Here is a 16217-nt window from a genome sequence, read left to right as displayed (position 1 = left end):
TTCACTTAGCATAATGTTTTCAAGGTCCATTCATGTTGTAGCAGGTATCAGTACTTCATTCCTTTCTGTGGCCGAATAATATTTCATTGTATGGATATGCCACATTTGTTTATCCATTCATCTGTTGATGGACGTTTAGACTATTTCTACTTTTTGGTTATTATGAATAGTGCTGCCATAAACATTATTATTTGAAAATATCTTCTCCCGTTCTGTGTGTTGTCTTTCACTTTCTTAATGACGTCTCTTGAAACACCAGATTTTTAAATTTTGATGAAGTCCAGTTCATCTGCTTTTTTTTTTTTTCTTCTCCTTTTGCTGCTTGTGTTTTTGCTATGTCTAAGAAATCACTGCCTAATCTGAGGCTGTGAGGATTAACACCTATGTTTTCTTCCAAGAGTTTATAGTTTTAGCTCTTACATTTTAGGCTATGATTCATGTTAATTTTTGTATGTGGTTAAGAGGAAGGGATCCAACTTTTATTATTTTGCAAGGAGATGGCCAGTTGTCCTGGCACCATTTATTGAAAAGTGTGTTATTTCTCCCATTGATTTGTTTTCGTACCCTTGTCAAAAATCATTTAATCATAAATGTAAGGTTTATTTCTAGACTGTCAATTCTATTTCAATGATCTAGATTTCTGTTCTTATAACAGTATCACATTGTTTGATTACTGTAGCTTTGTAGTTAGTTTTGAAATCAAGAAGTTGGAGACTTCCAATTTTGTTCTTTTTCAAGATTGTTTTGGCTGTTTTGGATACCTTGCACTTCCATGTGACTTTTAGGATCAGACTGTTAATTTCTACAGTCCAGGCATCTGGGACTTTGATGGGGATTGTGTTAAATCTGTAGATCAATTTGGAAAGCATTGCCATTTAACACTATTGTTTTTCAGTTGATAAACATGGAATATCTTTCCATTTATTTAGGTATTAAATTTTTTCCATGGTGTTTTGTAGTTTTCAGTGTACAAATCATGTTTCTTTTGTTAAATTTATCCTATTTTATTCTTTTTGATGCTATTGTAAATAGAATTGCTTTCTTAATTTACTTTTCTGCTTGTTTATTCATTGCAGTTTTATAGAAGTACAACTGGCTTTTGTATATTGATCTTGAATCCTGTGATCTTGCTGAACTTGTTTATTAATTCTGATTAATTCTAAAGTTTGGGGACTCGTTACAATTTTTAAAATACAAGATTATGTCATCTGTGAATAGAACTAGTTTTACTTCTCCCTTCCAAACTGAATATCTTCTATTTCTCTTTCTCGAGTAACTGCCCTGCCAGAACCTCCAATACAGTGTTGAATAGAAGTAGCACAAGTGGACATTCTTGTCTTGTTTCTGATCATAGGGGGAAAGTGTTCAGTCTCATTCACCTTTAAGTATCATGTTCACTGTGGGATTTTCATGGATGCCCTTTATCAGAATGAGGAAGTTTCCTTCCACTCTTAGTGTGTTTCCTTCTATTCTTAGTTTTTTTTTTCATTCCTAGTTTGTTGAGTATTTTTGTCATGGAACGGTGTTGAATGTGGTCAGATGCTTTTTCTGTGTCTATTGAGATGAGATGATTATGTGGTTTTTGTCCTTTACTTGTGTATTTGTTTTGCTGTCTGTAGGAATCTGTTCCATCTTGTTTTACATTTGTTATTTGATCTTTATTTTAAACTCTTATGTGGAAAAGGGGAGACACAGAGTCTTTTGTATCTATTTCTGGGTGAGGAATGGATGTTGAATCTATTCCTCAATTCTTTAAATCTCAGCATAACAGATAAAACCACCGTAGCTTCCAGGTTGAATAGATTGCCTATGGTTTTTATTTTATTTAATCCACAGAGTTGTCATGGCCAGTTCACATTTTAATTAGAAGAAGCTGCCATCAAATTCACCACCCAGCACAATACTGTAACCCTGAATAGCCACCAGTAAACATTGATTTGAAACTGAACAGCCTTTGCTTCCTAAAAATCAGTGACATACCTTAAGACACGCAACAAAAGGGTTCTTCAATGTTCACCTCCCTGTCCCCTGATTTCAGGGCATCTGCTTTTTGGTATTGAAAACCAAGGAGCCCAACTGAGTGCTAGCTTTTACTGATTCAAAGTGTCAAGAGGAAAATGGTATTTAAATATGATAGTGTAGGCTTTGACCTTTTAAAAGAAGAATAATAAAGTTTTTTCTTCGTAATATATATAGAAAATTTGAAAATATAGTAATGTAGAAAGAAGGAAAAGAGACTCATCCACCCTCCTACCAGAGACTGTTAATTTGTGTTGTTCATCTTCCTAGAATGTTTTTCTTATATGTTTTCTTCATGACTTTGAGATCAAGCTGTACATACAATTTTAGGACCTGCTTTTCTCCCTTTAGTGTTATAAGATCAGCACTTTCCATATTGTAACCAGTTCTAGGTAAATATTAGTACCACCTTTAATGACTTTACCTACTTGAATTTGCTTAGCCATTACCCTATTGATGGACATGCAGATGGTCTGTAACTTTTGCTTTCATTAAAAAAGGGACCAGTAGCAGCTTTTTTTAGAGGCCAAGGTTAGAACATGGTTTATGTCAATGTTTGTATTTAAAAGTTAAGTAGTTCCTATACTCTCTGCAGACTAGGAATTGGGGGACCCCTAGTGACTCTGGTTGTTCATTTAAACTCTCTGTACCATACCCTGTCATCTGTGAAGTAAACCAGACAAATCCCCTCACAAAAACAGCATTACCACAGAAATTGACCATAATGAAAATATTTCTAAGCCTGGGATAATGACCCATATTAACAGTGAGCTGCTGATTTCATTAGGAGGAAATCCACTCCTGTGAATAGCTCACCACAATGCAGGCCTTTTCCCCAGTCCTTGTCTGCCTTGTGAGCTGCAGCACAAATGCTCCGTTGATTCCCACGTCCAGTAGGGGAAGTGAGAACTGTAACGTGACCTAGGAGGTATTTGGGTTTTCTTTGGAAACATAAAGAAAAAGTAAAATTTATTTGAATTAAGTAAGTCTTCTTTACTGCTTCAAATTAAATAGATAAATCCATGAGAATTTCTTAATGTTTTGTCATTTTATGTTCTCTTAGGAGGGGCCTAAACACTAGAAAAGCCCCTCAGTGTAGTTCTGTGTATTACCATGACATTTCTAATCTGAGCAAAATATGACACACCGCCCCCCTTGCTTACCATAGTTGCTGCTAACCTGTACTCACTGACAGATGGCCGCCTATGGCATAAGTGTCCCCAGTCACCACACAGAGCCAACTCTGGGCAGTTTGGCTTAATCCTGCCCCACCTCACCACTCCAGGCAGAGCAAGTCCAGGGTATAAGGCCTGAGGGAGCCAGAGCTTAGAGCTGAGTTAATTGAAGGGGATGATGTCCAGAAATAGGTCAGGCTTCCTTGTCTCTGCTTTCATCCCTTTTCCCATTTCCTGGAACAGCCCTTCTGTCAGTTCTTTATCCCCTTAGAGTTACATACGCCCCTGCTATTCCCTGAATAATCAGAACTCTCAGCAGTTCCCCACCCAGAGCTGCCTAACCCCCCTAGGGTTCAATATTCTGTAACCATCCTTCACCTTTCTCCCAGGAACGCACAAAGTATTTATATACTTGGTTAGGAAAGCAGTCTGATGAATTCATCTTATTAGTCATCATGTCAAAATGAAAATATAGCCCTTTCATCATGTTACTCCCTCTGTCGTGGCCATTTCTTCTGCACGTTTAGAAAAGGTACTTTAGGATACTTGTTTCTTTCTGGCAATCTGAACAAGAAGTAGTATTACTTATATTCTTAACTTCTAATGAGTTTTACAGTCAGCACCTAGGGCCTTCAATCGTTGTTTCCCAGGAGACCCAAGGGGAGTCCCATAGCATTGATGTTCTGTGAATTTCTTTTAGGTTTGCCTGTTCCTAGATTTTAGGAGTTGGGATAAAGTAAACATTGAACTCTTAGGATTAGCTAAGCTGGAAGCTATGGAATGTTCTCACCTAAGAGGAATTCATAAGTGAGTTAAAAATAATAATTCTGCCTATAGCGTTCTCAGGGAGGCATGTAAGACAAATCCAGTTTGGGTAGGGTTTTTTTGATTTGTTTTTGTTTACCAGACTTTATTTTAATTTTATTTATTTATTTATTTATTTGAGGCAGGATTTTGCTCTATCACCCAGGCTGAAGTGCAGTGGCACGGTCTTGACTCACTGTAGCCCCAACTTCCCAGGCTCAAGCAATCCTCTTCCTACCTCAGTCACCTGAGTAGCTGGGACTTCAGGTGTGCACCACCGTGCTCAGCTAATTTTTGTATTTTTTGTGGAGATGGGATTTTGCCGTGTTCCCCAAGCTAGTCTTGAACACCTGGGCTCAAGCGACCTACCTGCCTCAGCCTCGCAAAGAGCTGGGATTACAGGCATGAGTTACTGCATCTGGCCTAGACTTTATTTTTTAGAGCAGTTTTAGGTTCCCAGCTTTTGAGCAAAAAATACTGAAAGTTTCCATATACTTCCAGCTCTCCTACAACACACAGCCTCCCCAACCTGAGTAGTCTTTTAAAGGCATATCCACCTGTAATCTTAGCACTTTGGGAGGTGGGCAGATCACTTGAGGTCAGGGGTTCGAGACCAGGCTGGCCAACATGGTGAAACCCTGTGTCTACTAAAAATACAAAAATCCACAGAGCGTAGTAGCATATGCCTGTAATCCCAGCTACCCAGGAGGCTGAAGCAGGAGAATCACTTGAACCCAGGAAGTAGAGGTTGCAGTGAGCCAAGATCACACTACTGCACTCCAGCCTGGGTGACAGAGCAAGACTCTATCTCAAAAAAAAAAAAAAAAAAAAAAGGAAAAAGGCATATCCAGGCTGCCTCCATTTTCCCTGGCAGGCTGGAGCTGTGCCTTGAGTTCTCCCACCATACCTCATAGAAACATCATTGTTGGCATGTCTGTCTCCTTACCAGATTTCAGCCTCTTGGTAACAAGGCCCCCTTCCCCAGCACCTAGCACAGTGCCGTGAGGCCACTCACTCCACTGGGACCAAAAGCATTCTTGCTTCAGTCCCTATTCCTCTGATCCCTGAGCCACCCTGGCCTAGAAGTGAACTATGTTGAAGAACCAGCCCAGGCTGTTCCAGGGTGGAGGGTAGCTTTCGAATGAGGTCACTGTGGCCATCAGAAAGAAAAGCCAGAGCAAAAGTAATTCTTTCAGAAGAGTTCTATTTTGGTTGTAATCTTAAGATGAAGCTCACTTGGATGTGCCTAATGCCCATGTCTCTCTGAATAGAAGAGAGGCAACCTTGGAACACCTATTTTGTGAGTTTCTAGACCAGTTCCCAGGGACGAGAACCACATTTTGATGCCCCTTAGAGTGCAAAGAATGGAATTTGACAAAAGCATGAAAGAGAATAATGAGGCTGGCATTACTTTTTTTCCAGGTCCTATATTTAATGCTTCTGTGCATTCGGACACACCATCAGTCATCCGGGGAGATCTGATCAAATTGTTCTGTATCATCACTGTCGAGGGAGCAGCACTGGATCCAGGTACCTCACTCATTCTCACCCCTTCACCATGTTGCTTTCTGTCAATGTTTCTCATATCGTCCGCACTGTGTTACACAGATGTAGGTTAGGGGTAGGATTATCTATTTATCCCCTAACTGCCTGGCTCAGTACTTTGTACTCATTAAGTGTTTAATAAATACTTGTTGAGTGGATGCATCTATCTGCTAGATGGTGTAGGAATGCATCCAGACATTTGAATCTGAGCTGTCAAGACAGTTGGTGGGTCACTTCCAGGCCTGTTTCAAGCTGATTCAAAACCCATTGGCAGAGTCTAGCTCCTTCTCTTGCGTCTTTCATTCATTTATTCATTCAGATATTTATTGAGTTCCTTTGGTATACAGGTGCTGCTCTAGATACTGGGAATAGAGGAGTGAACAAAATGCCCGAAGTCTGTCCTTATGGAGCATGGCAACCTAGATGAGGACATGGGCAAGAAATAAAGTGCTCTATAATATCATAGCAATTAATGCTATGAAGACTTACAGAGCAAAGGAGTAGCTGGTGACCAGAGGGTGCTATTGTAGTTAGAATTCTTAGGAAATCATTATACATCTTTTCTTTGCAGGAAATATTAGCATCGCTGACAGGCTGCCTAAGAGTTGTGGGATGCATCAGTCTTACTCCTTTTCTGCTTAGCTCCATTCAGTGACCAGTTGATGTCCCTCTCTCACTCTTCCACCCTTAAGGCTTGAAAGAACATTAAATACACTCAGGGATCTCTGTTACTGAGGAGGACTGTACCCACCTCTGCCTTTTCCTAAAGAACTCATGAAGAACCTAATTCCCTATGGGCTTCCCTTTTCTCCTGCATGTTTTGACCCACAACACTCTATATTGACCCACCCCATCACAAGTAGAGCCATGACTGCCGGCAGAAATCTGCACCTTGAAAAGGCCAAACTCTACAAAGGTCACAGGTTTCTATGTGGAGACTGCTGGAAGTGTGGCCCTGGGGAAGAAACTAAAATTAGCCTTCCATTCTGTGTGAAGGGGCAAGCTCTAAGCAAAGGGTGGTGGCCTGCAGTGAATCCAGTGAGCCCCTGAGCAGGGGACGGGGTAACACTAGCATCTGGAAGCAGAGACCTGGATGCCGCCACCATCCAGGTGGACATCTGGCTTCTGCAGGACTCCCAGTTGAATGTTCAGTTCAGCAAATATTTTCTATAAAGGACCTGGGTAGGAAATATGTTGGCCCTGTGGGCCAGATGGCCTCTGTGGCGACTATTCAACACTGTCATTGTAGTGTGAAAGAAGCCGTAGATAATAGTGTAAGCAAATGGGCATAGCTGTGTTCAGTGAAACTTTATTTACAAAAACAGGTGGTGGGCTGGACTTGGCCTGCAGGCTGCAGTTTACTGACCCCTGGACTAGTTGACTGATACCAAAATTGGCTGTAGTAGGGAAGCTGGACATGGTTGATCTTTAGAGGTAGGAAACAGAAGGAGAGTTTGTGGGAGATGTTAGAAAAGGAAAAGAAACAATCCCATCTGCATCCATGGAGTTGGTCAGCTCCATTCACCGGGGAAGAGGAATGAGAAGCCACTCCTGTACCTGAGATGGGGAAGACTGAGGACAGAAAGCAGGATTCAGAAGAGAAAATGAAGCTAAAAGTAGAAGAGACTACCAGGGAAAAGGGAGGAAAATCCTTTTCAAAAGTTGGAAAAATGTAATACCATGTTTGCCCTTAAAGCTCATTTATGATACATACAAAAATAAATCCTTTAAATGCTCTTTCTCAGTAAATTAATAGGTCACCAGTTGTGCCCTTAATGTAAAAGTCTTTTCCTCCAATGTAATTAATTGCAAAAGCTATAGGTAGCTGTTATCTTTCAGATTACAATTTTGCAGAAGTTTGCACTCTTGGACTGTGTGGGTGGAAGATTCTGAATTATTAAACACAAGTTGTAATTTAGTTTTTCCTCACACATGCTGTGGGCTGTGAGGGAATGCTCTTTTGTGAAGGACACGTTGCATAAGTGATTTGTGGCCCAAGGTGCTCTGTGCCGAGCCGGGGTGGGGACAGCGGACTGTGGCCCTTCTGAGGCGGTATCTTAGGTCAGGTTCTCCCCAAGCAAAGACAGACAAGCATGTGAGTGGTGGATTGAGGGAGTGCTCTCAGGAGAACACACTGAGGGAGGCAGGGACTTGAGATAGAGCTGGAGAAGAAGGCTGAGGTCGAGGCATGAACTCGGAGCAAGTCCACCTCCCCACGGGGAGCTCTGGAGCATGAGTGTACTGCAGAGTAGGCCCACCAGAGGGAAGGGGACTGGGCTTTTCTGTCCCTTCACGAGTCAGTCATTGTCCACAGGCTGAGTGGCCAAGGAGTGAGAGTGTTTCACCACCTCCAGGTGGTGGCTTCTGTCAGCCTAAGCCCGGCCTCTGGAGAGGAAAGGGTACGGGTGTGTGAGTTTTAACAGCCAGCACCTGCAGCAGCCAGAGGCTCAGCCTGCCAGCTGGTGTGGACCGGCCACCAACGGCATTTGCTGCAGCTGGTAATGCCCTTCCCCTTAGCAGGTCTGTGTGTAGGAGCATGTGTGTTGTACTGTGGAGGTAATGTTCATGGTGACCAACTTTTATTGAGCACTTAGTGTGTTCCAGGTGCTGTTCTAAGCATTTTAATAAATGTAGTTAATTTAACCCTGGGTGCTGTCATTCTCATTTTGCAGATGTGGATACTAAGTCTCAGTGAACTTGGGGAACTCGCCCAGGTCACATGGTTCATTAGTGCTGGTGCTGGGATGCTAGCCCAGGCAGCCTGGCCCTGGAGCCTGGCTCCCATACCGTAAGGCACAGTGGGGACCAGGGCTTAAAGTCTGGGAACCTGGTTTGGCTTTTTGCCTTCAGCAACCACCCAGCACCTGCAGGTGACAGCAGCACTGAGTTAAGAGTTTTCATTGAAGACAAGAGAGTGATGCGGGTGTCCACTCTGCCCTTGGCACTGTGAGAGCCTCAGGCTGTTTATGGCACGCCCTCTGCCCCCAGGGAGGTGGTGGTTTCCTTGGAGAGATACTGGGAACAACAACAAAAAAAGTTATGCTCAAGTGCCACAGTAGGTCAATGGGAGAAAAAGAGAAGATATTACATGTTTAGAGTGAGCTAAAAAGGAATTATCATTTGGATAATTTCATAGAAATTCTTGCTTTTAGTTCTGCTTACTTTTTTAATATGTAAGCATCTGAACATAATTTATTTGCCTTATAATGTGCTTTTTGAGGCTATCAGTGTGTTTTTACTAAATGAATAAATGTTATCTCTTGTTCAGCAAAAATTGTTATTTGACATTTATACAAAATCCTTTCGCAAGTGGATTTAAGAGAAAACAGTGTTGTGGCTGTTGTCTTTTGTTGCTGGATGAATCTCAGAGCCGACACAGCTGATAATGGTTGGTACCAGTCAAGGGAAGAGGTCAAGGGCTTATGATGTGTGCTCTGTTTTCACATTCCATGAGAATTACCACTTGTGCCAAAGTCTTCTTTCTCTTATGCCCATATTAATTTATTTGAGGCTGTTAGAACCTTAATTTTGCAGAGTACTTTACGATTCAGCATTACTCTCTGGGACTGTTAAACTGTGTTCCATTTTCTCAGCTTGACATTTTTTTTCCTCTTGTTTTGAACTTAAGCACTTCTGCAAGGAAAGAAAAACCGTAGTGTACAATAAAACCTAAACTGTTTACAGCTCTAAATTTGGTGCGATTCATTTTATGTACATTTTGTTCCATATGACTTTAGTGTCCTTCCAGTCTTGGGTTCTTCTGCCTGAAATGTCAAAGGAGCTGGCTTTCTTTGGGAGACAGAGCCTGCAGTGTCCCCTCCCCGCATACCAGTTTTCAGATCAGTGTTCTCTGTGGGAGAGTTTTTGACCCTGACTCTTCTTCCTGTGGCCCCTGAGTCTGGGTGGCAGCAGTGCAGTGGTTAAGAAGCTGGGCTCTGGAGCTGTACTCCCTGGGTTAAGCTGCATACTCTGCTACCTGCTGGCTACATGACCTTGAGCAGGTATATAGTGTGGCAGTAATGACAGAATAAAAGTATGATAGTGCCTTCCTCATAGGGCTGCTGTGAGGATTCAGTGAGACCGAAGGCATGTAGTGCTGTGCTTGCCGTACGGAGTAAGGGCCGCATACATGGATGGTGGCCATACGTGTGACTTCTGCCCATTGCACTGACCTCAGGGTTTTGGCTTGGTAATCCACAGATGACATGGCCTTTGATGTGTCCTGGTTTGCGGTGCACTCCTTTGGCCTGGACAAGGCTCCTGTGCTCCTGTCTTCCCTGGATCGGAAGGGCATCGTGACCACCTCCCGGAGGGACTGGAAGAGCGACCTCAGCCTGGAGCGCGTGAGTGTGCTGGAATTCTTGCTGCAAGTGCATGGCTCCGAGGACCAGGACTTTGGCAACTACTACTGTTCCGTGACTCCATGGGTGAAGTCACCAACAGGTTCCTGGCAGAAGGAGGCAGAGATCCACTCCAAGCCTGTTTTTATAACTGTGAAAATGGATGGTAAGAATGTCACCCAAATTTCTCAGTGTTTGGGAATGTCTTCTTTCTGTGCCAGGCTGTAGCTGACAGAACCCAGGTGGCCACAGTTTGAGGAATGTGCCGTAGCACGTCCTGCTTTCTTTCTAGACCTGGCCTGAGTCTGCACCCAGAAGGAGCCCCAGCAGCCCTTGCTGTTTCCCCAGCTGTGCTATTATGTGCTGGTGGCACCGTTGAGAAATGATTTTCAAGACTTACTAGAAAAATTTTCAAGGCGTTGCCTCTTCTATACATTTATAGAAACTCGCTTTATTGTGTCCGAGGGTTGGCACGGATTCTGCCAGGCACAGGCAGAGAGCAGCCTTGAGAGAGAGGGTTCAGGTCGATAGGGGAGCTGTAGCTTAGGGATCTGCTACTCTCACTACCACTGGTTTTGCTTCTTAAAGAAGAGAGGCTCACGGCTGGGCGCAGTGGCTCACGCCTATCACCCCGCTACTCTGGGAGGCTGAGGCGGGCAAGATCATGAGGTCAGGAGTTTGAGACCAGCCTGGCCCACATAGTGAAACCCCATCTCTACTAAAAATACAAAAAAAAAAAAAAATTAGCCTTGGTGTGGTGGTGGGTGCCTGTAATTCCAGCTACTCAGGAGGCTGAAGCAGGAGAATTGCTTGAACCCAGGAGGCGGAAGTTGCAGTGAGCCGAGATCGCACCATTGCACTCCAGCCCAGGCGACAGTGCAATACTCCGCATCAAAAAAAAAAAAAAAAAAAAGAGAGAGAGAGACTCCTCCCGCAGTCACTGGCACAGAGCGTGTACTTCACAGAGCCCCAAGATGGGAGGATGAGCTCCCAGCCTCACTGGACCACAACAAACACCAGGGTCGACCTAACTAGACAGTCAGAGCTTTGTTCCCTGAGCATCCCAGAATGGGGACAGTTGTTCCTTGGTTTACAACAAACATGTCTCCTTTGTGGAAAATTTCAGAAAGTACATGTTAGTTGAAATAACTCCATAAAGAGAATTAAAGTCCAGGGGCCTCCAAGGATGAATAGAAAGCTTTTGAGTAGAAACCTAGTGATTGGTCAGATGGAAATTAGAGCCCTTGCTCTTCCACAGACTACTTAGCCTTTCTGATCCATTTTCTCCGCAAAATGAGCTAATAGTTTTATGGGGCTATTTTGAAAATTAAACCTTAGCAAACATAAGGCACCTGGCCCAGTGGCAGCATTCACCCAAGGAGCATGGGTACTTATGGGAAGGGAAGGTGGGATTTCAAGGGTGGAATCTAAATGGTGTTTGTGCATTTCTGACACTTAAGTCATCTGTACCATATTTTGTATCTTAGGAATTCCTTGCTTGAAGTAACTCCGTATAAAAACCCAGATTTAACAAACAAGGGAGTAATTATTCACTTTGCTAGATAATTTACTATAGTGTTACTTAAAATAGCTCCCTTAGTACACTTCAGTTATTTGATGCATAGGATTGATTTATGCAGTTTTTTTAAGGATGCATCTGCTGCTGAATGTGCGATGCCCTTATACTGACTTTTAAAAATCAATCTTTTGCCAAAACCCTAAAAAGCAAGTTGACATTCAAAGGCATCGAGTGAAATCTTCTTTATGGTTTTTATTCTCCCCACAGAGCTGGGTGGGAAGACATTTGCTCATTTTTGTGACAGATAAGGCTGAGCTTCTCCTGTCTTCAGTCGTGTGCTAGGTGCTAGATGCTGGAGGAATGAGACCTTATCTCTAGGGGAGATCCTGCTCCAGTGGGGAAGGGAGGTGAGGGTGCCCCCAAAGCAGCCTCCCTGGCAGCACTGACCGGCTTCCCCTTTGATCTCTCCCTCCCAGTGCTGAACGCCTTCAAGTATCCCTTGCTGATCGGCGTCGGTCTGTCCACGGTCATCGGACTCCTGTCCTGTCTCATCGGGTACTGCAGCTCCCACTGGTGTTGTAAGAAGGAGGTTCAGGAGACACGGCGCGAGCGCCGCAGGCTCATGTCGATGGAGATGGACTAGGCTGGCCCGGGAGGGGAGTGACAGAGGGACGTTCTAGGAGCGATTGGGGCAAGAAGAGGACAGTGAGATTTTAAAACAAAGTGTGTTACACTAAAAACCAGTCCTCTCTAATCTCAGGTGGGACTTGGCGCTCTCTCTTTTCTGCATGTCAAGTTCTGAGCGCGGACATGTTTACCAGCACACGGCTCTTCTTCCCACGGCACTTTCTGATGTAACAATCGAGTGTGTGTTTTCCCAACTGCAGCTTTTTAATGGTTAACCTTCATCTAATTATTTTTCTCCCACTGGTTTATAGATCCTCTGACTTGTGTGTGTTTATAGCTTTTGTTTCGCGGGGTTGTGGTGAGGAAGGGGTGATGGCATGCAGAGTTCTTTATCTTCAGTGAGAATGTGCCTGCCCGCCTGAGAACCAGCTTCCGCGTTGGAGGCTTGTGCTCAGAGGGCTGCTGAGCGCCACCCTCTACCGGGCTGACAGACAACACAGACCTGTGCTGAAGGCTAATTTGTGGCTTTTACGACCCTACCCCACCCCCTATTTTCAGGGGTTTAGACTACATTTGAAATCCAAACTTGGAGTATATAACTTCTTATCGAGCCCAAATGCTTTTTTTTTTTTTGCTTCTCTGCCCCTTGTCCATTTCTTTTGTATTTGTTTTCTGTGAGAGCGCTGAAATGGCGGCCCTGGAATCTAGAATTTGGCTCTCCACTGAGCACCTTATCTTGCCACCTTAGCCTTAAGAATGAATATGAAGAAAAATACACAGCCGCCTCTGTCCAGGGCAGTAAGAAGGGGGCTGCAAGGAAGGGGAGATTGGGGATAAGGAAAGGAACAGACACCTGCTCCAGTAGTTGTGAGGCCACTGTGCCTCAGGGGACCCCAGGAAGAGCAGAAGAGGGATCCCGCGAAGTTATTTTTTATGTAGCTGGAGCCGGGAGGGTCAGAGTGGTGCCAGGTGCAAATTAGACTAAAGAAGCCACCACTACTCCTCTGTCTTGCCCATTGTGGGAGGCAAAGGCCTTGGTCACCAAGAGACTTGCAGGGGGACCCACAGATACGCCATGTCCTTCACACGCTGCTTGGGCTCCTTAACCTGAAGGCATATTGCTACTTGTGAGACTGACTGACTTCAAGGAATCAGAAATTACCTAGAAGCACCATGTATTTTCTATGACCTTTTCAGTCCATCAGGTCTTTTGAAGGTCCACTGCAGGGGGTTAGTGAGAAAGGGTATACTTTGTGGTATGTTTGCTTTCCTAATAGGGACACGAAGGAAACCTAGCAATTTGCTGTCATGTGAACGGCCTATAGAGCAGAGTCAAGAGCGGTCTGCTTTGCCCGACTGCTCCCATCAGGAATAGGAGAGTAGACAGAAAGAGATCTTCCACATCCCAGGCTTCTGCTGCTGCTTTAAAAGCTCTCCCCTCGGAGCCTCCTGCTCCCTGAAGCGTCTCGCCCCCCGTACAGCACTGGCCTTTCGGAAGCATCCCAGTGGAGTTTTCTGAGGCTTGCTGGTGACTCATGCCCTAATTGCAATCCTCTGCTTTCATCCTGGCTCTGAAGGATCTAACACTGCTCTCTCTTCCAAAGGGGAAAAAAAGATTCATTTGTTTTGAGCAATAAACTAATACAAAATGATGGCCATTCATGTGCAGCTCTTTGTCACCGTGGGCCGGGAGCTGCGCTCCTCCTGGCTCACCTTTTCCCCCTGCTTCCCAATGCCCAGTCGCCCTGGAGGCAGATTCCCATTGAGTTTTCCCCCCGCCAAGGGGACCCTGCACGGGATAGAAACATTAGATTCTGCATTGACAGTAGCCTTTCCTTGGCCCGGGCTTGTGGTGGGAAGACGGGCAACAGGTATACCCCACCAGGGCCTGAGTGACTAGAGGAAGAGGGTGAGGCCTTGTTGGCACTAGATTTGGGTATTTTCTGCATGTTATATCCTAACTGCTATTTCAGAAGAGGCAGCTTGTAGGTGATTGTACAGGTGAGAATTAAAGAGAGAACAAATATATAAACAGGTGCTGTATTAGTAACAGCCAGTGCCCTTTCAGCCCTTGCATCTATTAAAGGGAGATTCAGGATTTTATTGGCACAGGCCCTTCTTAGTAGGAAGAAAGGGTGCTTAGCTTTGGACATGACCGGGTGTGTGTAAAACCATGGACTGAGTCACAGCAGACACTCGATGGTGGTAAATGTGACAGGTGCTTACACACTGTACCTTTTCCTTTCATACTGATGCTGCAGTTCAGGGCTGGAGTTGTTAAGGCATTGACCTCCACCCACCTGCCCCGTGTCCATTGGGCTACCCAAGCTTCATGTCACCTGGGGGCTGGGAGGAAGGGGCAAGAAATCCCAGGGCATTGTATCAAGGACCTAGTTCCTTCTAGGGATATAAATTTGCCAGGAATGTGTATTTTTAATGTGGTGAGATGCACTCTTTTGTTGTACCAAATAGGGCTCCCCCCCCAACCCCTGCGACAAGTGCTCTTCTAGAAGAGGTTCCTACCAGCAGCACTGGTGTGAATGAAAGAGGGACCCAGCCGCGTCTCACGGGTGGAATTGCACTTCTTAACAAAAAGGAACTTTATAAAAGTTTGGGTTTTTTTTTTCCTAATCATAAAAATAGCCCCAGAAAGAGCCTAAGCTATGTTCAGATAGAAGCCTCGAAATTCCTGTACTTTGTTTACTTTATGATGTTTACATACACCTTTCACTTTGAAAAAAAAGAAAAATGCAAATCAACTTTTTAACAACTTTTCAGATTTTTCATGGGACAGTAGAACTCTGACTCACCAACTGGGCTAAATTTTAATTTAAAAATGTATGTATTTGAGTGTCTTTCCCCACCTCACCCCCACCATCTGAGGGGCTCCCTGAGATCTTGGTAGAGGAGGCCCCTCCTGCCCAGACCTTCGTCTGTTTCCCCGGTGGCCCTTGCTTCTTGCTTTGCAGACTGCCTGCAGCCATGATTTTGTCACTGACATCTGTGAGCCAAAGACTGAGCCTTTTTGGCAGGAATAATAAGCAATACTACACAACTTGCTACTTTCAGAAAACTTTTTTTTAGCTTCACCGATGACAACAGAGGAAGAAGGGAACTGGGATTTGGGTAAGTTCTCCTCCACTGTTTGACCAAATTCTCAGTGATAAATACGTGTGCAGATCCCTAGAAGAAAAAACGTTGACTTTCTTTTTAAGTGTGGCACATAAGGATCTGCAGAATTTTCCGTAGACAAAGAAAGGATCTTGTGTATTTTTGTCCATATCCAATGTTATATGAACTAATTGTATTGTTTTATACTGTGACCACAAATATTATGCAATGCACCATTTGTTTTTTATTTCATTAAAGGAAGTTTAATTTAAATTGAAGTTGTGTGAGGAGCTTGATATTGGCCTCTGTTATCCTTTCATATCTTCAGCATGAGGGATTGTGACTGGATTCCAGCAGGAACTTTAGCACCTTCTGATCTCTTTGAATCCTGCAAAAGCACTGCAGATTTTCACTGATGATAAGAGAAGAAACGGATTTGATGGGATCAGTGTTGAAGTTCCCACCAGGTGGAAAGGTGAGGGCTAGGATCCTGTTGTTTACAGAAGGCCTTCTGCTCTTTCACGGAATTCCCATGACCTTACAGGAGTCCTCTCAGGAAAGAGAGAAGTTAGATATTGTTCCTCTTTGCCGTTGAGGAAACACCAAAGTTCTGTGACGATGTCGTGACTGGAAAAGAGTGGTTTTTCTGACTCATGATGCAGTCTGGGGCCAAATCAGTCCAGAAGGTAGCAACCCCTGTAATAGAAAAACAATCCTCTTCCCTAGGCCGCTGGCGGCAGCAGGCCTGGGCAGGAGTGAATACCGAGAACCCAACTCCCTGTGGGACCCTGGAACAGCTGCATGCCCTTGGCTGGCCTCCGCCATTCACTCTCCTGTTGGCCTCATTTGTGTTCTCTCTGTCTTTTGTGTCCTGTCCAGGGACCAACTTCATGTTGTGGAGTTATTCAAGGGCTGGGTTCGTGTCCCAGTCACTAACATTACCCAATGACTGGCACTCTTCCAGGCCTGCAGAAGGTACTTGCACTTTGTAAATGCACAGTTAATGCTCTGCTCTAGGAAATGAGCCATCATTGCATGCTTCTTAGCGAACCGGGAGGGTTCCACTCATGTCACAGT

The 16217-nt window shown here is 44.3% G+C and overlaps 1 protein-coding gene across 1 annotated transcript in view; it reads left to right on the top strand.

The window, feature by feature from the left end:
• Nucleotides 1-15413, top strand: part of PTGFRN (prostaglandin F2 receptor inhibitor) — a 78155-nt gene extending 62742 nt beyond the window's left edge. The window contains exons 7-9 of the mRNA XM_001103382.5: nucleotides 5421-5528; nucleotides 9744-10049; nucleotides 11879-15413. Of these exons, the coding sequence (XP_001103382.4) occupies nucleotides 5421-5528; nucleotides 9744-10049; nucleotides 11879-12045 (581 nt within the window). The 3' untranslated portion in view covers nucleotides 12046-15413. The remainder of the gene's footprint in view (nucleotides 1-5420; nucleotides 5529-9743; nucleotides 10050-11878) is intronic.
• Nucleotides 15414-16217: the final 804 nt, after the last annotated feature.

This window comes from Macaca mulatta, chromosome 1, assembly GCF_049350105.2.
Source record: "Macaca mulatta isolate MMU2019108-1 chromosome 1, T2T-MMU8v2.0, whole genome shotgun sequence".
In the NCBI taxonomy this organism is placed as follows: Eukaryota; Metazoa; Chordata; class Mammalia; order Primates; family Cercopithecidae; genus Macaca; species Macaca mulatta.
This window is presented reverse-complemented; position numbering and strand designations above follow the sequence as displayed.